This window comes from Hyperolius riggenbachi, chromosome 5 (genome assembly GCF_040937935.1).
Source record: "Hyperolius riggenbachi isolate aHypRig1 chromosome 5, aHypRig1.pri, whole genome shotgun sequence".
NCBI classification, from domain to species: domain Eukaryota; kingdom Metazoa; phylum Chordata; class Amphibia; order Anura; family Hyperoliidae; genus Hyperolius; species Hyperolius riggenbachi.
In genome coordinates this window covers 307,037,628-307,061,965 of record NC_090650.1, presented here as the reverse complement: position 1 = coordinate 307,061,965, position 24,338 = coordinate 307,037,628, and the positions used below count along the sequence as shown (strand labels likewise).

The 24,338-nt window shown below is 41.6% G+C and overlaps 1 protein-coding gene across 11 annotated transcripts in view; it reads right to left on the bottom strand.

Moving 5' to 3' along the window:
* The window catches only part of PIEZO2 (piezo type mechanosensitive ion channel component 2), a 474,955-nt gene that overhangs the window by 3,114 nt on the left and 447,503 nt on the right, over positions 1-24,338 (bottom strand). For all 11 annotated transcript variants that reach the window (XM_068237153.1, XM_068237160.1, XM_068237158.1 and 8 more), the window contains 7 exons: positions 23,498-23,645; positions 19,983-20,171; positions 16,994-17,086; positions 14,073-14,245; positions 8,056-8,172; positions 4,828-4,907; positions 2,717-2,897 (listed from right to left, as the gene is read on the bottom strand). In XM_068237153.1, coding sequence (XP_068093254.1) covers positions 2,717-2,897; positions 4,828-4,907; positions 8,056-8,172; positions 14,073-14,245; positions 16,994-17,086; positions 19,983-20,171; positions 23,498-23,645 — 981 coding nt within the window. The remainder of the gene's footprint in view (positions 1-2,716; positions 2,898-4,827; positions 4,908-8,055; positions 8,173-14,072; positions 14,246-16,993; positions 17,087-19,982; positions 20,172-23,497; positions 23,646-24,338) is intronic.

Below are 24,338 nucleotides of genomic sequence, written 5' to 3'. Positions count from 1 at the left end.
CTCTACTGCGCAGGCGCAAGTCTCCTGTGCCTGTGCAGTACAGCAGACCCGACTGGGATAGGCTATTTCTGTCTATTTCTGAGCGGAGAGCTGCAACAGCGCCAACCACTGGAGCCAGGGAAGGTAATTATTTCACAGCCTGACAAATTGTCGGCTGTGCCTTCCGAGGGGCAGACAGAGACTACCGTGGGACGGAGGAGGATGAGGGAAGCCTCGATAGGATCCAGAGGCTTCTCCCTCTCAAGGTGAGTACCCCCCCCCCAGGGGCTTTTTTTTAATACAGAGTCTCTTTAAGACACCTGTTTTTTCACTGACCTGAGGATGTGGGAAGCACCCGCGAAACGCCTTGTCAATTTTATGTGCTCCAAGAAAATATCTTTTTTCAATGAACTCGTCCAAATTCTTCAAGAGAGGTACGATTTATAAGACCCATTTTAAGGACTTATCAAACAAGTGCAGGAGGTATAGGACGGCCTACTTTTCAAAACAAGTGTGGGAGGTATAGGACAGCCTTCTTGGCAAGTCTGCAGTCTTATCTATAATTTGCTGTGTATGAATAATGAATAGAGACCACTGGTGTGCATCAAAACTATTGTGTGGAATAAATCATAATTTGAAATGCACAAAGTATTTTTTTTTTTTTGCAAAACTGTCTTCCTGTGAATGTCAAATGCAGCTTGGGTAGACTGAATGGCATTCTGCCCAAACTACTCCTCCATCCCATCATCACCTATATAAGGCAATTGGTAAATAGCTAGTAGTAGACACCAGCTCCTCTTTCACTGTAAACATAGAGTTCACCCTGCAGTGCCCCCCTCCTCTGTCCTACTGAAAGATTTACGGTGGCCATACACTCTTTCATTCCTCATATGGATATTCAGCCGATCTGATTACTCTGATCGAATGCAGCAATCGGCCCGATTGATTGTTCATTCGATTGATTATCACCCTGAATCGGTTAAATAGATTGATCGGACCAGACATAAAATCAAGGTTGATCGATGGAGGGTCAAGAGCGGCAGGAGATCAACGACCAATAGCATTGCACTGGTTCGAACAGTTCAATGCTGTAGTTTAATAGATTTTTAATAGAGTTCATTTTAAAAACTATTGAAATTCTGTTCCTAGTCTGTGGCACACATCTGATAGATTCCTGTTAGATTTGATCTGACAGGCACCTGACAGGAATCTATCTGATGGTCGAATCTGCTGGCAATCTATAAGTGCATGGCCATCTTAACTGTTTGTGAACAGCAATGCAACACTACAGCTCTGCAGAATTTTATCAATTGCTATAAAGTTAGTCACTACTAAGAGAGTGCAATGAAGCATTGCAATATGTGTGTGATGCAAATGTGCATCACGGTTCATCTAGTGGGAAAGAGATCTTGCAGAGTATGCAACGATGTTCCCCAGTGTAGAGGAAAAGAGTAAAAATCCACAGGAAGTTTTTATTGCTGCGCCTCATTTCTATCCTAGTAGCCACCGCTTTTCATATAGAATGAAGTGAGGAGGTACCTCTGTGTGCTACTCATGTCAGCAGAGAAAATTCTGAGCAGATTGTTATGTGTTTTCTACTATTTCAAAGTAAGCCAGACTAGGGAACCATATACTCAGTGCCTGTGGTACCAAAGGGACAACCTGGGCAGTTGCACGAGGGCCCCAAGCCTTGCAAAATTTTCAGCAGCATAGCAACTTACCTGGCTAGCCAGCAATTTCCTCCATTAGTTCCTGTTTCCTTACCGAGAACTAGGGGGCCCAGTACTGTACATGATGCAGAGGGTTAAACATTACCTGCTCCTGGCAGCAAAACAGATACCTTTTCACTTCCTGTTCAGTTTGACAGTGCTGTGCAACCAGCCAATTATCATGTGGCTTCAGTCCTATGTCATGTGACAGGAATGGAAGCCACATGGTGATTGGCTGGCTGTGCGGCACTTGTACACAAAAGAGGAAGTGAAGAGGATCTGTATCGTGGCCAAGAGCAGTTGATCTACAATGCTCCACGGCCACATTTCATTAACCACAGGACTGCTCCCCAGCTACCAGATCCCCCTGTAATGGTGAGGAAAACAGGGGCTATTGTTATGGCACTGGTAAGTGTAGACTGGCGATAACAATTCACAACTGTCTCACTTTTGAGGACAGCTCCTGTTTTGGAAGCAATTCCCTCTGTTCTCTTCGAATGTTCCCTTTTGGGATGGATGTGCAAATCTGCATAAATAAGCAAGTTTACCTACTTAAACTAAGGGTTGTATACCATAAGCACTTCAATTCGATGTTCTCATCGCATGTGTTTTGCCAAATGCTACACACTGGCAAGATAATGGAAATCATAATGTCTGTTTTCCTCTAGTGAGCTTTAATACCCGCCATAAAAAATGCTCCTTGCTACAGTTTGGTGTGTTTGCATTTTCATTGAGTAAGTTGAATAGGTTCTGCAAAAATCACATGAGTTTGTGATTTGGGTTTTCCCCTTATGAATGTACAGTGACTGGCTTGTTCCAGCATATATGCAGAACAGAATTCTGTTGTAAAGACTTGCAATAAAGTTTGTTAATATCTTTAGAAATTAAAGATTGTTTTTTCCACAGTGAAATAGAGTTTAACTTTAAAAACGTGACCTTGTGAATCTAGCTAAACATTCTGTTGAATATTATTAACAAGGAAATCATTTCCAGATGCAGCAGTGATTGTGTATAGAGAACACACTTACCCATAACCTGCTAAAAATCCCAGACTTGGAGGGCTGACTTTATCGCTGAACACAAATAACTCCAAAGAGTTAGTCTTCTCTGAAGAATGCTTCTTGATTTGGTTAAGGACCCACCATTCTTGAACGTTTGAACCAGAACTATTCCTCATGAGAGTAACACTAATATTTACAAATTTTTGCTCTGTTAAAGAAATAATAATATGTATTTTTAAGTCATATTTATACAAGGTAATTACATATACATCCATTCTTTATGATAAAACAATGGCAACATAACTGCACCACTTTCATTTTATAGTGGCCGTTTCTAGTCCCTGTCTAATTAATACACACACTGTGCAACAAATATCACATTTCCTCACACCTTATTAGTGTCCTCCTCAAGGACACCCAAACCTGATGTGTATATAAGTGATGTAATCCCCAGCCTGTAATGCTGGGTACACACGGTGCGTTCCCGCACTCGATGCCCCGCTCGATTCCCGGCCGCTCCATTATTTCCGAGCATTTCCGAGCGCATTTCGATGATTGTTAGGTCGATTCTCATGCAAAGTATGCCAAATCGACCTAATGGTCCATCGAATTGGGAATCGGACATGTCGGAAATAATCGGATGGCTGGGAAATGCACCGTGTGTACCAAGCATAAGAGTGCCCATAAGAGTGCCCAGTATGCATCCTATCACCTCATTAGAGCCACATAAAAGGACAATCAGTTATTGCCACTTTGCTGCCATTCACAGTGCAGCTGACCAATCACACTGCTACTTATGTTGTGTAATAGGCAAACATTTTTCACCTATCACCTCTGGAGAGCCTGCTGAATGAATGACCGGAAGGCAGTGGCTTTGCTTTACAGACAATACCACCCATCCTCCACCATAGGCCTCTACACCGCCATGCCATCAGGGCCAGAATTGTACTTTCCAGCGCCCAAGGTCTGCTACCACCACACACCCACACACCCTTGTTTTAATGACTCATGTATACTGTATGTGTGTATGTTTTCTCTCAGCTGAAAAATAATTGTATTTCCTGTCAGAGCAGCGAGTCCCTAATGCCTGGTACACACAATGCAATTTCCTGTCAGATAGATGGGTCAAATTGCTTTCCTGATCACTTCTATATAAAGTCGATCAGATAAAATGAATAGAAATCAGATCGGAGCCGTTGGAAATAATCAATTCGACCCATCTATCAGGTGAGAAATTGCATGGTGTGTACCTGGCATAAGAAGTAAAGTAGCAGCGTTCATCTCCCTTTCTGCTCTCCTGTAATCAGAGACCTGTTCATCAGCTATCAAAAGGCAACAATTACTGGAGAAAAAAGTGTGACCCTTTAATTGCTTTGCATTCTTCAGACTTAACCCTTTCACCTCCAAGGGTTTTTAAAAATAATTAACATGTATTTCATATTTCTATGGGAAGGTGTATAATAAGGTATTTGGATGTGATTTTACTTTTTGGCCACAAGATGGAGATATAGAGTCAGCGTGTTCTAAAAATAGAAACAGAACCATCTGTTTATATTTGTTTGTATTTGTGCACATACAGGGACGTAGATACTCGTGCTGGGGGAGGTGAAAAGGTTAATGCTTGTATCTCCCAGGATCATCAGGAGATAGCACAGAGCTCTGGAATTCAGACTGTGTGTGCAGCAAAGCAGGGGGACTTCGAAGCAGGAGAAATGATTTATTTTTACATGTGACATCTTATCCCTCCCCAAGTCCTGCAGCTCTTCTGCCTTTTTGCTTTCTCAGCACCCAAGGCCATGGCCTTTGTGGCCTTTCCATAAATCTGGTCCTTCCTGCCATGCTCACTACAGGTCTGGGGATCTGCTCTGCAGAAAATATACCAAACTGCTCTACCCCTCTAATGCTCTACCCTGATGACTACCCCAACCTTAAATCTTTGTACCTAACAGAGATTTAAATAAAATAAATAAAGCAAATATAAAAGATAGTTACAACAGTCTACAGTGCAGAAGAAATAGACCATTTTCATTGCAACAGTTCTTTGACGTTTTCCAGTGCTCAAATGGACACACATTTGCAAGGCTTCATTTGTAATTAATTTAAAAGAAATTGCTACAAAGAAAAGACAGCAAACTTACTGTAAAGGAGCTGTGTTATGGGCTTTGCTACAGAATCACTTGGTGCTTTGATGTACCATGGGTAGATATGCTCAAGTATTCTGAAAGGCAAATAAAATCATCGTTATTGAATTTCACTCAACTCATGCAGATGTTCGTTAACACAATACTCCACCAAGCAGACTGGTATGGATGCTGTGAAAGCTCAGTGTCAAAGGAAACCAGAGACGTCAAAAAAGAAAGATTGGATACTTACCCGGGGCTTCCTAGAGCCCCATAAGCACTGCTGAGTCCCTCGCTGTCCTCTCGCGTGCCTCCGTTCAGCCGCAATCAGCCCCGGTAACTGGCTAAGTCGCCTCAGTCAGGGTCTTCTGCGCATGCTCGGGGGTCAGCGCATGTGCAGAAACCCCCGACTGATGTGACTTAGCCAGTTACCGGCTGAACGGAGGCACTTGGGTGGACCCTGAGGGACTAATGTCATCCACAAAGCCAGTTTGGTGTATTTGAGTGTCCATAATCTTGTGAACATTTCCATACTACGTATATTGCACTCTGTAATCTAGAAATGTAGTATTTCTGGGGAAACGTCAAAAGCTGACCTTTCAAGCAATTTTTTTTTCTCAAAGAATAGGTGCTTGCTGCTGCTAGGCAGATATGTTTATGTCTGTGAAGAAGGAAGAAAAAAAATGGTGGCTAGTGGGAAGCAGATGCTGTCAGTACTACGTACGTCAGGGTACAGCAACAGAAGATTTTCAGACATCGTCAATCAGTTCCCAAAGGTCATCAGACAACTGTTTGATGATCTTATGTTCAACTGTTGCCTTATTCCGTGTAAAATGTCCATATTAAGAATGTGGAATGCCATGTCTACAAGTACATCAAAGTAATCTGAAGGAAATAGTCAATCTCTCTAATGTACAGAGAAGTCACTGTGTCCTTACATTTAAAAGAGGAACTGTCAGCCATACTATCGCAGCTAAATAAACAAACACTTATATAAGTAGATAAATACTTGCTCTAAAAACATATGTATTGCATTGTCCACATATTGATTTTAGTGATTTTTCTAGAGGATTTTTCATTTTGACTGTGTCTATCTTGAAGCCAATCCTGACATCATTTCCTCCCTTACTCTGTCTGGGTATCATTGCCTGCCCTCCTCCCAGTCTTCAGGCACACTCACCCAGCTCTGCAGTAGAACGTGTATTGTCTCAGCAGGAGAAATATTGGCCAATCAGAGAGGAAAAGAGGTGTAGGAGGGGAAAATGGGAGGGAAAGAGGCCTCAGTCAATCCGGCTGAATTAGTTATGTCTGAGAGGAAAGTAAAGAAGAAAAAAAGAAAACCCAGCATGCCCTGCAACTTCCTTTGTGTGGCAGATGTACTAAATAAGAGCCAGGGAAACTGGGGAATGATGTTTTATGGAGAAGAAAAGTAAGAGTGATTTTTATCTTATGGATTGCCTGGTTGGCATCCCTATAACTTGTTTACCAGATAAAAATAAGAAGTTTTGAATTGTTACGCATACAAATAAATAATTGATTTTTGATTTTATGCTTGACAGTTACACTTTAAGAAGCATGAAAATATGTACTTTTTAATGCTACAATTAACAGTTTCATTATTCAACCAAGCTCCTCTTTTACACCAGACTGATAGGCTAATCTGTCCCTCTAGCATTCCAGCACACACACCCTCCCACAAGCTCTCAGGGAGGTGCTTCATTAACCCGAGATGATGAACGCCTCTGAGTACTGCAATAGAATAGGAAGATGAGTAGGCCTGCAGTCACATGACCACAATGATTCAATTACTAAGGTAAACATATAAAAGATTACAGTTACAATAGTATCTTTTTCTGGTCTCTCCTCTAGTTGAGTCTCTATTTAGTTACTAGTTCAGTTTTGCACATTCTTGTTTAGCAAACCTAGTTTTTAAAACAATGGTGATTTTTTTTTCTTCAGCATTCATTGCATATGTTATGGCCAAACCCAGAAATCGGCCAAGGTGGGATTTGGCCAGCCATTTCTACAACTGGCCGATTTGACATCGGCCAAAGTTCAAAATGCTGGGGATTTCTGACATTGGCCGGCCAGTTTGCAAAATGGCCAAAGTCAGTTGGCCAAAGTTCAAAATGCACAAGTCCCAGAACATCCCGGGTCCTGTCCAGCACCATGAATGGCACCCAGAACTTCCTCTCTGCTCTGAAAGATACACAACAGCATAATAACCTTTACATAAAAACATTTTTTTGTTACAGCTAATACACAATCCTGCAACAAATCAGCAGTGTATCTACTTCCTGATTTCATGGAAGCAGACATATTGTTAACATCCTGTACTTTCAAACTAGCTGCTCTGCCGTGGCAGTCAGGTGACACAGGGAAAATATCAAATTACAGTGGTGATTAGTCACAGATGAGGGGGAATTAGACAGCCTAAACTCTCTAAATACATATAGGGTGAATTTCGCTATGCTTTCCTTCTGTCTTGTGCAAGAGTTCAGGCACACTTTAATCAGACTATTGTATTCTCTCTAGCAAGACACATGCAGAAGATGAATTCAGGCATTTGGGTTCACCGGTAGTGGTGAACTGCTTAAGTGAATTGACCCCCATGTGTCACCTGGTGCCCTGGGTCCTTTGTTCTCTCTCACATGCAGCCCCGGGTCCTGGGAAAACGGAGGAGAAAGTAGCCGGCAGCATTTAGGAAGCCCATGGTCCTTGTACAAGAGCGTAGATGAAAGGCAGCCTTGGGTCCTTTCAAGCCTCTTGTTATCACGGGACCTGGCTGCTGGCACAGCGGGGACAGCGTGGACATTCGGCAGCGGGGAGAGCCGAGCAGGGACAGCGGGACACTTGTGGCAGTGCGGAGAGCAGCAACAGGGAGAGGTGAGCTTCAGGCCAAAGTCCACAATTAAAGTTTGTTTTGTATATTGGTTGCATCGGGCGGCCACTTCTCGTTCTGACCAGCCAGAACCTGAAGTGGCCAAACATATACACGTTTTTTCAAAGCACAACAGCTACTCATGTTGGCAATACTATTAGTGTACCATATGATATCTAAGGAATGCTTCCTCAAGGGGACATCCCACTTTTATGATAAATAAACCTTATATACTGTAGATCCCTGTTTCACACGTCTTTGTGCAGTTTAACATTATTACAAATTATATTTCCATGCATTGCATTTTTTTCAACAAAGGTTAAGTAGCCCTTTACTGTACGTGCTAAAGAGAAACTCGTACTTACACTGGCGTTGAATTCCCTGATGTCATCATTCCAGCAAGATTTCTTCTTGTATCATTGTGTAACTTAACTGTATGTTTCTCACTCGTGAACTCGGATTTGGCTCCAAGGCTCATGTTTCTAAATAAGAAAGAACAAGATAGCCAAAAATCATGTATGCAGTACTGTATGTGCCAATGCCAAGTTTTAACTGTAGATTAGGTAACAAAAACTCGAGAATTATTTGCCCATCAGCATACATTTCTTAGCACTCTGTGCTTTCATTCATCCAGTAAAAGTTCCATTCTGCATTTTCAGCATTTCCAGTGTCAATGAGCCCTTAGATATATTCCCAAAAAGATAAGCACTCCGACATACAAAAGCAGCCGACATATCCCTAAAGGCTCATATACACGTCCAACAAAAGTGCACGACCAACCCGATGACATGACCAACTGCACAAACAAGCAATTGCACAGCTTGTATTTTCCGTGCACCAACCAACTGAACAACCAACTCATTTGCATACTGCATGCACAAGCAGAACGCTGGACCTGCACAATATCGCTGCATTTAAACTACTTGTACACACGCAGCCCTCTGCACGATATCAGCCCAACAGTTGTGTGAGTCCATCCACCTGTTGGATTGGGCAAATGGCCCGTTATTAGTCTCTTGTCTAGTTGCTTGTCATGTGTATACACGCCCATCTGTAGTCCAACAGTCTAAGTTTGGATGATAACTGGATGGAAAAGTTGCCTGTATGTATGAGCCTTTAATCTACCAAGTCAATGTCAGTTTTAGATGTACCACATACAAAGCCCAGGTACTGGAAGACTTGACAAAAGCAAAGTATCTTTACCAATCCTTATATTCCAGTTATCCATAAATCCAGTATCCATAATATATCATAATCATAGCCTTTGCACACCCAACTCTTGGCTTGTAATTCCAATCAATTTTTCTACCACGCACGCTGAGCCATATCCTCAGACTTCATGCTGTCATGCTTACAGCCAACAACAAACACTGGCTTACTTGAATCATCATAATAAGTGTAATGATCCGCTCAGCTGGCTGCACAGGCAGACAGCTGTTTGACCATTCCTTAAGTCTGCGGGATGCAGGTATCTGGATAAGTGACCTGTCTTCGCTTTGCAAGCTTCAGACCTGCTCTGCTGAGGAATTTGCATATACTAATTATGCAAATTGCCTAGTCTCCTCCCTTGAAGGCTTGCAGCATAAATACCATGTGATCCCACAGTCCTTCGCTGGTCATCATGGTTTGTTAATACACTATTGGAGTGTCAGCCTTGTTATTGTTTGCCAAAGATTATCTTAGAGTATTCCTGGGGATTGCATTAGGCATCCCTATAGCACAGTCAGCTTGCATTATCTGTTTTGCCTGTGTTGTCTCTCTGCTGCGATTGTCCTGTCGCCAGCGTTGGTCGACAGGAAATCGTTCTGTCTGTCAGGGGTGCTAACCAGAGCAGCGGTTGCTACTGGTAGCCCCATCTGTTTGTCTGGATCACACTCGCTCTGGCGGTAAGAGCAGTGGATCCTACTAACTCTGTTTCTGTGCTTGAATCGCACTTGCTCTGGCGGAAAGAGCAGTGGATCCTGCTAACTCTGATTCTGTGCTTGGATCACACTTGCTCTGGCGGAAAGAGCAGTGGATCCTACTAAGCTCTGTTTCTGTACTTGGATCACACTCGCTCTGGCGGAAAGAGCAGTGGATCCTTTCTGTCCTGTCCCTGAACCTAGATCGCATTTGCGGTGGATCTTATCTGACCTATTCCTGTTTCTGTTCGTTGGTCTGTTTGGATCACACTCGCTCTAGTGGTAGCAGCGGTGGTTCCTTTTGTACTCTGTCTGGGAGTGTAGGCCAGAGCTGCGGTTGCTGCTGGCTGCTCCTTCTCTCTGTCTTGTCTGATACGAACGCTTGCTGTAGGCTCGGTGGGGTAACCGTTAAGCAAGCGTTCGCGTTCTCTGTTTCGTGTTTGTGTGGCGTTGGTTAGTTAGGGTGGCGTGCTTGTCTCTGTTGCGCTTAATGTGTGGAGACCGCGCTGTAAACGCGTTTGCTGTTGCGAATGAGTGCGGTGTTTGCGTTTAGCTAGCGTTTTGTTATTTTCCTTATTTTCTCATTGTCGTTTGCTGTGCCTTTGCTACTCTCGTGCTCTGTCTTGCTCAGTCTTGTGTCGCTTCTGGCAATCGCCTCTCTCGCGATTGCGTTCCTACTTTGTTTCTTCTGTTGTGTGTTCACCGTCGTGGGTTGGCGACTAGATTGGTGCACACACATACATTCTGTCCTTGTGCTCATTCTCATTGGCAATTGCATCTCTTGCGATTGCGTTCTCACTTGGTTTCCACTGTTGTGTGTTCACCATCGCAGGTTGGCGATGAGATTGGTGGACATACATACATTCCTTCTCTGTGCTTATTCAGTCTTGTGTCACTGTTAGCAATCGCCATCTCTTGCGATTGCCTTCCCACCTGATCTTCACGGTTGTGTGTATATCGTCGCTGGATGGCGACTAGATTGGTGGACACACATACACCCTGTCGCTGTACTCTCTCTCTTTAAGGGCTATCTTGCCCTGCATTGCTTCCCTTCGTACAATTCCTATCTGGCATCTGTGGCGGGGCAGAGGATCTGTTCCTCTGCACTCCACGGGTCCATCTGCCGACAGGAATTCCCCTCTACAGGTGCGTTGCACCTTTTGCTGGGTTCTCTCAGATTATATGCTTGTGGAGGATTTCCACAGTGTCAACGGGCATCCTGTGCGATGACCACGGAAAGAATTCCACAATCGTTACAGTAAGGAAGTTACCTGCGTACTGTGCGTTCTTCATGTACTTCTAATTTGACATAACTGTGATTATTTGAATCCTGCTATGAAGCATACCTTTTTCCTGAGATTTTGATTGATTCAAGCCAATTACATGATAAAACTTAGCCAGGAAATTCATTACTCCTGAAGAAATTAATATTATATGGTCTGATGTTTCACGATACGCGGCGAGAAAATTGATTGTTTACCTTGGCTGTACATAAATTGTTAAATGTATGGATATATTTGTCCCAAAGAGGATTTCCATGATACTTATAGAGTGGTGGACATGATATAAGGGACAATTTCCAGTTTCATGGTACCCTTATTGGGAACCATGAGTAATGTTTGTAAACTGTTTAATCATGACTTTGCTGTAATGGCTATGCGGATACTGTGTATTTGTATTTATGTGAATATTTAAAAAAAAAAGATTTATAATAAACTGATATTTTAATTGGTTATTGAATGATTTTGGTTAATACTTACCTATTGAGGTTGATGACAAGGTTTTGTCTATAGTTCAACCCCTTTAAGGTCCATGTTTACCCATAAATAGGACTTGCATCTTAAAAGTGGACACAAAAGGGGATCACGTCTACATATTTTAGCATATCAACTTGACTAGACCCATTGGTCAAGTTTTCTTGGGTAATTTGGTTCAAACTTTCCTACCACTGCCATCACTAACTCATGGTACACCAACATGTTAACTACAGCCCACATATTACTGAGCAGGTTTTTCATTACAAAATGGTATTTACATTAAAGAAATTGATCTGCGATGAGGAACCAAAATAAATAAATGGCAGAAAGCTTATCTATTTAAGTAATGGAATGATTCCAAAAAATTAGAGCTGTACTAGACACAAATTAAAGAAAACCTGTAACGAAAAAAACCTCCCCTGGTGGGTACTCACTTCGGGTGAGGGAAGCCTCCGGATCCTATTGAGGCTTCCCCCGTCCTCCTGTGTCCCACGGCGGCGGCGGCAATAAAGCTCCCCGAACAGGGGATGTAAATATTTACCTTCCCGGCTCCAGTGCGGGCGCAGTATTGGCTCTCCACTCGGAGATAGGCGGAAATAGCCAATCGCTGTTGGCCCGCTGTACTGCGCAGGACGCAAGTCTTCTGCGCCTGCGCAGTAGAACGGACCCGACAGAGATCGGCTATTTTTGCCTATCTCCGTGCGGAGAGCCGCAACAGCTCCCCCGTTGGAGCCAGGAAAGGTAAATAAATCAGCGCTTGTCAGGCTTGTTGAGCCAGGATTGTGGGACACTTCGGGGGAGCCAGTGCTGGATTGCCTGCAGCTACAGGGGAGGGGGAAGCCTCATTGGGACCCTGAGGCTTCCCCCTCCCAAGGTGAGTACCCCCCAGGGGAACTTTTTTTTGTTACAGGTTCTCTTTAAGGGAAAAAGAGAGAACAATCCATTAGCTCATTAATCCCATATACCATGTACAAAACACCCCCAGCCAAAGAAAAACTTTATAAAAACACTCTATGCAAGGGACAAATAAATCAAAGAGGTCAGCATCAACTTCTACACTTTTGCCTGTGTGTCCCAATTAACCGCATCCGCTCACCACTGGCATCTACGCTGACCTGATCTATACTGAGGGAGCACCTGCCAAATGTCCTTAAATCACTTTTTATTTTTATTTTTTTTAATCCTTGAAGGAAAGCTGAATTCTAAATTGGACCAGTCATTAAATAAGATTACCATAGCTAATTTACACCTTTTATAATCCTTCAAACATTATCACCCACAATAGTTTTAATATTTAACAATCAAACTAGCTAAAGCTGCATTTTTTTTGCAATAGTAATATTGACAGTATCTATCTGGCTTCTTGCAGTCTGCATTCAGTAACTCTTTATTGCCAGTAGAGTATGCGTTCCTTCCCCAGCAAAAAGCAGATCACCTGAGCCAGTCTACCTCCTCCCACTCTTGGGAGAGATTTACCATTTGTGACCTGCACTACAACTTCAGTTCAGAGGTTCCTAGTTCAAAGTCTATTCAGTCTAATAAAGTTGCACTAAATACTGTATTCATACAGGAAGACTAACCCAGCTCACCAGGTAATAAATAAATAAATAATGCAACAAAACTTTGCCAATGGATGACAAGTCAAAGAGTGCTTACAGTGCTTTGCCCCAGGTATTCACATTCCAGCCACTGCTTTGGTGTGTTATGTCAGCAGTCTGCCCTTCACATAGCAAACAGCACACAGAATAAGTAGCTAGCAGGCCTTGAAGATAGGGGCTTCTTAACTACTTAAAGAAAACCTGAACTGAAAATTAAAAGTCAAAATAAGCATACACAAGTCATACTTACCTCCCATGTAGTCTACTCCTCAGTGTCTTTCTCCTGTCCCGCATCCTATTTGTTCACTGTGATCAAGGGAATTTTCCGTCCTCCATTTTGAAAATAGCCATTACCCATAACCGCTTTCTGGTCAGCACACAGTTAAACTGTAACATCGCCCACTTGAGCCATAGGGAAACATGGACATTACCTGGTACATCCGTTTTTCCTCTCAGCTATAACTGACAGCAACTGATATTTTACTGACAGCAACTGATATATTTCAGATCTGACAAAATATTGTCAGAACTGGAAGGGATTATTGTCAGAAGAAAATGGTGAGCTTCTGAGAGGAACTGATGGCAAGGTCACTATGCAATGTTCATTTGAAGTTACCTCATGTATTTATTTTAAATATTTTTACTCAGTACAGGTTCTCTTTAAGGATGTCGCTAATTGAAATCTAGACCCTGTTTTGACGCTGATCTGGCTGGCAGGGCGTAGATTTCAACTCATCAATGCCGCGCATTCTCGCCGCTCCCGGCGATCCAATCACTATCTCCAGGAGGTTCCCGGTGGACAGCAGTTGTGCGGTGATTCATCAGTATTTGTCGGTGTTCCCCCCATTTCTGGTACCAGCGGTCTCTGGTCCTTAAGGGGGCAGAGACCGCTGGTACTTAAGTGGTTAAAGTAGTGCTGTGACTTGGTAAGGGGTTTTAGGAGTCACTTTTACACTAATTTTACTTTTTGTATTTGAGTTCAAATCAGGCCCACTTTGAAGAAACCATTTAAAGTTTAAACCATCGAATAGCAAGGGAGAACAGGAGTGGGGTACCTAATTTTTCATATTCCAGTATATACTGTATTGGTAATGTTTCCAAAATGGCTGTGTCAATATGTCCTTACCGTTGAACTGACCAAGATATAACCAGTGTGAATTCATGGTTAAAGTCCTTAAGGCTTTCTATCATCTTGTCTTTGCTTGGAGGGCTGATGGTCCATAGTGAATTTGAATTTCCCTCTAAGTCTGCAATAGTGATATCTTCCATGCCGTATGCTTCTAAAAACTGGAGAGCGGACTGAAAAACAATACAACATTTTGCTATACTGTAAGAGAAAGGGGCCATATTTATCACATAGCTGTTGTAAAACAAACATAGGCCCTGTCCATTCTGGCTGCATTGTGCTGCAATTTAAAATCGCATGTGAAGCCTTCATGAAAATAAAAAAATCACATCACACTACTGTGTACAGTGCCTTGCGATTTGCTTTATTTTCATGAAGGCTTTGCGATAAAAAAAAAAACGGATGCTTTTATAAAGTGATTAAAGGGGCACTACAGCAAAAAACTGTAAAATTTTAAATATGTGCAAACATATACAAATAAGAAGTACCAGAGTAAAATGAGCCATAAATTACTTTTCTCCTATAATTCTGTCACTTACAGTAGGCAGTAGAAATATGACATAAGTGACAGGTTTTGGACTAGTCCATCTCTTCATAGGGGATTCTTAGCAAGGCTTTTATTCTTTATAAAGATATTCCCTAAAAAGGATTTAAACAATTATGCTGGCCAGCTTCCCCGCTCCCTACACAGTTTTTTGGCAGTTAGACAGAGTAACTGCCAATCACGAAGTGCTTTTGAAAATAAATATATCCCTGAGAATCCCTTATAAAGAGATGGACTAGTCCAAAACCTGTCACTTCTGTCAGATTTCTACTACCTACTGTAAGCGACAGCAACATAGGAGAAAAGTAATTTATGGCTCATTTTACTCTGGAAAAAATGTACTTCTTATTTGTATATGTTTGCACATATTTTACATTTTACAGTTTTTCGCTGTAGTGCCCCTGTAAATAGATGCATATATACTGCCTGTTATTATATAGAAAATGTGAATAAAAATGTACTACAGAAGAGCAGTAAGACGCTGTCAGCCACACTTGTTATATGACCTTTGGCAAAAAAGACTCCAGAAAATGGAGGTCACCAAGGAGGGAGGGCAAAAGGGGTTGTGAATGTTGGGGGCCTCATAAAAGGTTTGCTAGGGGCCCCCGTGTAGTTATGCCCCTGTAGTCCACTGGGAGAAAAGCACAATATAAATGTTATTTGTCTTGCCTTGTCAAAAAAACACATTAGGCCCAAGGAGAAATAGTTCCTAAAAATAGATAAACCCCTTTATTTCTCTAGGCTTACTTCAATTACCCATTCTTAATACAGGGAAGGAAAGTGTACATCTGGCGATTCCAGGGAAGCTGTATTTTTCTAGATCCCACTTACTATTCCCATCAATAAATGCCAGGATATTACTGCAGAACATTATACCGCCAGCTACACAGAATATCATCCTTATGCTGGGATTTGTAATGATTTTTTTTTTTTTACTGATCCCTCGACCCCTTAATAAGCTTAACGAGAAACCGTAACCAAGAATTGAACTTCACCCCAATCAGTAGTTGATGCCCCCTTTCCCATGAGAAATCCTTTCCTTTTCTCAAACGGATCATCAGGGTGGTCTGTATGATTGATACTGTGGTGAAACCCCTCCCACAGTGTGATGTCAGGACCATGGTCCTGACAGTTTCCTGTCTGTGAACCTCATTGCGTTATGGAAAATAGCTGTTTACAGCTGTTTCCAACTGCCAAAAAAGCAAGCAGCATCTCCTTCCCCTGGCATCACTTGCCAGCAGTAAAAATATCATCACGTGATAAATATCAGAATGTGAATCAGGGAGAGGAAAGATTTTACAATGGGCAAACACTGATTAAATAATTTATACATAATTATTGTAAAAATGAAGCACTTTTTTATAACATTATTTTCACTGGAGTTCCTCTTTAAGAAGTAACTCAACCCCCCAAACCCAAAATAAATTATTCAGCTACAGGGGTTAATGTAGCCCCACCTTGTGAGCAGGCAGCCATGGTCCTCGGCTAGGATTGCACTGCCCCTATACCCCTTCCATATGCCCCTATGCCCCTTCCATAACATGCACACTGCAGCCAAAAAACACTTGCAATGTTCTGGCAGTGCCACACTGACCTGAATTGTGTATCAAACTATGCAGTCAGGTCCCACCAGCTGATAAGACTAGGAGCAGATGAACTGCATTTACACCAGACATGCTCCCTTACAATCCTCCAGAAACTGACAGAGGGCTGGTGCACACCAAGAGCGCTTCTGAGCGCTTTTACAAACGCTAGCGCTTTGAAAATGCTAGGCTAATGTATTTGAATGGGACGCCAGGGACGGATCACACCAGAGCGATGTGATTTTATCCCAAATGCAAACGTGGGTCCTGCAGGAATTCACTTCTCTGAGGTCATTCAGCCTCAATGTTAAGTATAGGAAAGTGGAAAATCGCTCGAAAATCGAAAAAGTTCTAGAACAGAGCAATTTTCCAGGCCTTTTTGTTACAGAAGCTGTTAAGTTACAGCTCTACTGTAACAAAAAGTAAAAATGCTACACCAAAACGCTCCAAAAATCGCTAGGCATGATTAGAAAATCATTAGGCACATGCCTAGAATCACTCTGAAGAATCACTACAAAAAGTGCTGAGCATTTGTGATTATGCTAGCACTTTATGGTGTGCACTGGCCCTCGGTCTGGTCAGTTTCTGGATCCCCAGGTGATACATTCACTGCAACTTCAGGAGAGTGTGTGACTTTGTGTATGGATGAGTGGATTGGGTGAGGTGGTGAGAAGAGAGTGGGAAGGTGGAGGGAAACCCTCTTAGATTTAGGTGGAAGGGTGGTGTGGGGAAGAGGGGAAGGGGGGGGGGCGAAGTACAGACAGGTTTGAATAAGTTATGACTCATCTACTTACAGTTTCTTTATTCAGGCTTCCCTCAAACTTTCTGAACATGCTGCTATTCATATCCTTTAGTTGGTTCTGTTGTGCACTCATAGTAAAAATGGGCTATACAAAAAAACAAAGTCCATGAATTAATGCTACAGAAAGTTTAAGGTGTAATAAAATACATATTTCCTATTATAGAAACAATGTAATAAAACATATTCTGTGTGTTAGTAATATCAGGTTCCTCTGGAGACATATATGAATATGTGCAGTGTAAAGCTCTGAATAATGCAATACAGGAAATCAAAAGTAAAAAAAAAAAAAAAAAATCAAATTCAATTAAACATACATATTATAATATTATTAGTGACATAATTTTTTAAAATGTTGACACAATAGGACTAGGGGGAGCCCCAGGGTGGAGGGCTCTGGTAGGAAATGCAATGCGCCCGTAGAACAGCGAAGATTTAATTAGTAGGATAAGCAGATCCAAATGTTTCAAGGAGCCATGTCTCAATAAATACAGCAGGCTCAGACATTTCAAATCTTTCCAGGAAAGCAATCTGATGCTATTTCTGGAGTGTATTCTCCAAGTCAGCATTTTTTTTTAATTTCAAAAAAGTTTTTTTATTGGAATAAGAAGTGTTGTACAGCTAAACAAGTACAAAAAGCTAATTTTGTGCAAAGTGAAAAATATCACAAATATACCGGTACCAAACACATTTTTAAAGTTATAGGCATAGCAAAATACAGAAATAATTATGGCAAAATATTGTTACTCAAAGATAATAGCAACATAGTATACTGTACATCTTCTAAATTCCAGGTTTACTTTTACCCCCCATCCCCTTATTCCCACTCCACATCCCCTCCCCCCTACCCACAGTGTTCCCCTTCGGTGGATCACATGAAAACAATTAGTAGACTATCCTCAGAAGTCGGTATATACGAACAAGTCTCATTTCCAGCTAATGATCTTATTACCCTCCAAAATTTAAGAAAGTTGGAATTTATTCAAATCTGAGCATCATATTCCACAATCTCCCCCAAACTCCATTTCTCCTCTAAGCCCCTAACATTTCTTTGCCCTCTTCTGATTCCACATATATGTGCCACATTAGCCATGAGTTAAGTTAGCATGTGATAATTGTCTATTATGTGTTTCTTGAACCAAATGTTCCATGTGTTCAATATATTGCATCTCTCTACACCAATCCACACTAGATGGGCCAAGTCATCATTCTTATCAGAGTTTGCTATCACCATCTTGAGCTCCCGTAGGGCAGGGGCCATCTTGTCTTCCACACAGGGCCAGATTTACCATAAGGCACTGTAGGGACGTGCCTACAGGCGCCTGATGATGGAAGGGCGGCTCCCTCCCCGAGTGCCTTCCTCTCTCCTCTATGTAGAGTCCCGAGCAGAGTGTAAATGAGAGGTTACTTCCCTTGCTCTCAGCATTCCACTGATGAGCTCTCCCTTCAGTCAGGGGCACTTCTAGCTACTTAATACTGAGGATTCTGTAGTTACCTAATAATTGAGGCACCTCTAGCTACTTATTATTGAGGTAGCTTTGACCATCTAACGCTAAGGGATACCTGTAGCTACCTATGACGGGCAAGGAACATAAGGGAGAAGTGACAGCTGGGACAGCCAGCACACTTACGGTACAGTTCGGCTGGGGTTTGTAGGTCCATGGAAGATGAAGTCTAGTGTGCCAGGACATCCGTGCCTATAGGCTCCTGTGAGGTAAATCCGAGCCTGCTTCCACATCACTGACTCTGCTTTCCAACACAGTTGCACATTCTCTTATATTAAAAAGGCCTTGTCTGAGTAGCCCAGTTCCCTCTTTTAAGCCTCTGGTCTGGGCTGTTAGACCACCTATAGCAGTATTACAAGCTGTGACAGCAGCCAATATATCACAGAGAGTAGGGTCAGGTGAATCTGTAGTAACTGTGTTCAAGGCTTTATGCTAAACACAAGGTTGCTAGAGTGCCCCAGTTAATCTATGGGGGCTTCTTTAACCTGTCTCCCAAGCCCTGGTTAGAGTCTTCCCCATTCTGAGCACTCACTTTCACTATTCTGCACTGTCCTTTGGGCCGACTTGCACACACACTGCTACAGACTTGCACGCACACTGCTGCAGCATAGCAGACACTTTTTTTTAATTACCTTATCTGCATCTTTCGTCTTTTTTTGCAGCTAGAGTAGCAGCTATGATATCTTTTTTTTGTGCTGGGCTCTCGGCCTCTCGCTTCCTCTTGACTGGGGTGTGTCATAGCAGAAGTTGACTGAACACTAAAATCTTTCAGATTTCCAGGACGGGCTCCTCACTGCTGAACAGGATATCACTGACACCAGAGGATCTCAAGGCATACAGATGCGGGCAATGTTGGGAGCTGCAGAGAGTAACATCTTACTCCATTTCCAGCTGGCCACACCTCCCCAGTGGTACCATTTTTAGTATATTTTTGATACCAACATGAGTTCTTTTCCATGCATACTAAGGCCTGTACCCTACCTAAAGTGTGGTACAGTCATAACTTCCAAAATCCTAAAACTAATCAGCCTGACCTAATGCAAACCATCACTTTAATGAATGACTATATTGTTTTCATCCTGGAAATAAACTTTAAATCTATCCCCTAATGCAACGTTTGCTATTGATCAGAGATCACCCTGATCCACCATGGATATACGCAAACTCAAACAATACAAACGATGAAGGGCTCCACATGAGAAAAGACTCCTGAATGTATTGCATGGACACCAGACACGTATAAGCACCACATTCCTGTCTATAGATCTTTATCACTTTGCAAAAAAAAAAAAGTCAAGTGGCCTTGTATTCCAAGTATACAAATGTAAAGCAATGGTTTTATCATTTGGATCTTTTACCTTTATATTTTGGTTTATAGCACAACAACCCCTATGGGTAAATTGCAAAGATAAATAATAACACATGAAAACTGTTAGGAATAATTTAAACATGTAAAAATATACCACAAGTAATCCTTACTTGATATCCTCCAAGTGTGATCTGGATGGAAACATCCAAGGGCTTGTTTGTGACGCCAGCAACAGATTTTATTAACGACATGAACAGTAGAGGGAACCAAACGATGCAAATCAGAAGAACTATAATCATGCCACCCATTCCATATTTTACTACTTTTTTCTTTTTTTGACCGCGTGGCTGAGGGTATCTCTGCAGATGGACAATTTTACTTGTTAAAAGTCAGAAAGTATACCACAGTTACAACAAAGACACAACAAGATACTCGGTAAGACTATGGAGAACGACATCAGAACCATTCCTAGCCATACAGCCAGACCTTACATTGCTTGATGATGGCCTTTGTGAAAGTTGGGGTCCATAGCAGCATGGAAGTCAATAACTGTGTAAGTTTTGAACTGTATCTGGGATACATACAAGTTACAACAGAGGATTGTATATCTTTAAAGCTGTATCTGGGCTGTACAACAGTGCTTCTGGATGCTTGAGTTAACCACAGCATAGCACTCAAGCCTGTAAGTTAACTAAGAGCATGTCTTGATGAAGGTCTACCTTGCACAGATGAATCAGGTAAAAATGGTGCAGGACGAGAACCGCTAAAAATGGCACTTTCATAAGTGGCAATAGTAAAAGACCAGTGCCTGCTATTTATCGAGCGCCATAATTACTGTTCACTCCTTCTAATCGCACAATGTACTATTGCTGCCTATAGTGGCAGCGGGGTAGTTTAGGATGTTAATATTAGGCAGAGGGAGGGGGTTAAGGTTAAGCAAGGGGGGGGGAGGGGGGTTGGTTAAGGGTTAGGCATGGGGGGGTCGGTTAAAGTTAGGCGGTGGGGGGGGAGTGGATAAGGTTAAGCACCACAAGGGGTCTTAGGGTTAGGTAAAGGCAGAGGTAGGGTTAAGTGTGAGAGTAGGCAGGGGCATAGCTACACATTATCTGCTCTTGGTGGCCGCATCTCATCCACTTCCTAGTTAGTTTGCAGGCGCTGTGCAGCCAGCCAACCACTATGTGGCTTCAGCCCCCACATGGTGATTGGATGGCTGCAAGACACTTGCAAACTAACCAAGAAGTGGAGGAGATGCGGCCGCCAGGAGCAGGTAATGTATAATGCTTCAGCTTAGATCATAATAAAATATCAGTAAACATTACCAATATTTTACTATAGTAATTAAGTATTAAAATATCAGTAATTTTACAGATATTTACTACCGGCAGTCTCTGGCACTATATTTCACCTGTGCTATTTTTACAGGTACGCTCCTAAAACAGAGTACAAATGGGTATAACAATTACAAAAGACTGTAAAACAAGTGTAAGCTGTTACAGGAAAGAATTGTGAAGAAAGGTGTCCCTGTGCAGCTATAATGACTTAATTATCCCAATTTTAGTTTGGATGTACAGATCTGTCAAATTATTTTTTTGCTGGACTCCAGTTTAGGTCTAATGTCATCTCTTGTTTAGACACTCATCACCTGAGTCTGATAAATCTTTCAGTGTCTTTCAGTATCTGCCTTACCTATATTTAAGACTGAAAGAATAGAGCAGTGAGAAACAGACGCTTAAAAACAAGAAGAGAATCGAGAGCCCAATATGGTGCAGTATTGTCAGGTAAAATGAAGAGTTCAATACAATTTTATGTGTATATACTCACAAACACGGGTTACCCATAGGCAACCACTTTAAATGCAGGTGGGAAGCATTAGGACCTGACCCCACTCAGGTTAAGAAGTCGCTCTCTGTAGATAGTAGATGGGGATGCACCCATCCACCCAGGGTGGACTAGAAGATCAGCAAAAGCTCGGTATACAGAGACGCCAGAGTAGAGTAAAACGTTTTAAAAACCGTTTAAAAGCAGAGGGGGATGTTAGGGTGGACTTACCTCCCTCTTACAAAAAAGAAAACTCACTCGAGTCTCGATAAAACAGAATTAACAAATAATTTATTCAACTCCACAAATGCAACGCGTTTCGCGGGCGTGACCCCGCTTCCTCAGGCAAAAATGGGAGCACAACTCAGTGGGTCAAGCAGTAGGTTTGAGCGCCTCTGTCCACAGAGACAGAGGCGCTCAAACCTACTGCTTGACCCACTGAGTTGTGCTCCCATTTTTGCCTGAGGAAGCGGGGTCACGCCCGCGAAACGCGTTGCATTTGTGGAGTTGAATAAATTATTTGTTAATTCTGTTTTTTTGAGACTCGAGTGAGTTTTCTTTTTTGTAAGAGGGAGGTAAGTCCACCCTAACATCCCCCTCTGCTTTTAAACGGTTTTTAAAACGTTTTACTTTACTCTGGCGCCTCTGTATACCGAGCTTTTGCTGAGAAACAGACGATAAACAATGGAGAAGAGGAGAACTGGACATTTTTGAGGTACTTTTCTTGATCTGACTTTTTTCACGAGCACATGGAATTTTATTTTTTAATTGTTATGATTAATGGTTTTTTTTTAATGTTTATTTTCTTTATCTCTTTTGGGGGATGGAAGGGGGTGAATGAAAAACTGTCCATACATGGTAATGTCCTCTGCTAATGTTTTATTTTTTGGTTTTGAAATGATCAAAGTCAAGATTACAAGTAAATGCAGTGAAATTATTTAACCACTTCAGCCTACAGTGTCAGAAATCGTATGCATCCAAGCAAAGTCCACCTCCCATTCATTTGCCAATAACTTTATCGCTACTGATCACAATTAATTGATCTATATCTTGTTTTTCCGCCACTAATTAGGCTTTCTTTGGGTACTACATTTTGCTAAGTTTTTTTTTTTTTTCTAAATCCATTTTAACAGGAAGATTAAGAAAGAAATGGAAAAAATTCATTATTTCTCATTTTTTGGCCATTATAGTTTAAAATCAATACATGCTACCGTCATTAAAACTCATGTATTTTATTTGCTCATTTGTCCTGGTTATTACACACTATGTCCCTATCACAATTTATGGAGCCGATATATTATTTAGAAATAAAGGTGCATTTTTTCATTTTGCGTCAATCACTATTTACAAGTTTATAATTTTAAAAATATAATAAGATACTCTCTTGACATGTATATTTAAAAAGTTCAGACCCTTAGGTAACTATTTATGTTTTTTCTTATTGTAATTTTTTTATTAATTTTTTTTAATAAAAAAATGTATTTGGGTAATTTTTGGTGTGGGAGGGAAACAGATAATTTTAAATGTAAAATAATGTATGTGGGTGTAGTTTACTATATATACACAGTCAAAAAAGTCCTGGAGCGTACGATCCCGCTACCAGGAACTACAAGGAGGCTGTGAATTTTTTTTCTTTTTCTTTTGGGGGGGACAGAAATACTACGGTCTCTGATTAGAGAGCATCATTTTTTCTGCGGGGGACTTAGATCGGTGAATGGGAATTATATTCCCATTCACTGATCGGGGGGGGGGGGGGGGGGTTAATGGCAGGCAGCGGGAACAAGTGGTTAATTAAAGTCATTTTCTAATCTGCATTCCTACCATTTTATATGGTTTTATTTCCATATAATGACTAAACATTCCTTACCTTTTCAGATTCCCTCCAACATTTTAGTATAAATATATGAGCATAAATATCCTCAACGCAGATCCAGCTGGAAAGGCTGAGTGTGGTGTCAGTCCATACCCAATCCATGACAGCTCGTAGCTCAGTAAGGAATGGCACCAAGCGGAACCTGAGAAAAGACATTACACATCAATACAACCATGTAGCACTTCTGCTTGCTATGCTGAAAATTCATTCCTTCTCATTACTGGTCATTTATAATACTATGTATTTATAGTGGTGGTTAACACAAAACTGTTCTGTAGATCATTTTTATTTCCTTCAGTCCTTTGTAAGTGTACATGTTACATACACAGTAAGTGGTGAAAAGAGAATCAATTAAGGCAAAACGCTTTATTCCCTATATGCTTTATTCCCAACATAATACACAATGTGGGGGTATATATGTTCTTGGTGCTGTTGTGCTCAGAGTTAGCACTAAAATTTTAGCATTGACGGCTGATACCAGGGTACTACAACCGTAGGATTAGTCATGTTGCATCTCTGATTGGCTAAACCTAACCTTAACCCTAACCTCCACCCCAAGGTCAACTGCTTACTGACAGCTAACACTAACCTTTCACTCAATATAACCCCTTTTTGATGCCTAATCTTAATATTCAAACCCTAACATCTAAACCTAACTTCACCTATTTATTCCATAGCCTTAAAGAGGAGCTGTTAGGTAAGGGGTCTCAGAGAAAATAAACACATATATCAGTAGCTAAAGATTGGCTGTACTTACATTACATATGCATTTCACTGTCCACGTTTGGATTTCACAGATTTTGTATATAGTATATGCAGAGATAGATGCTCCTGA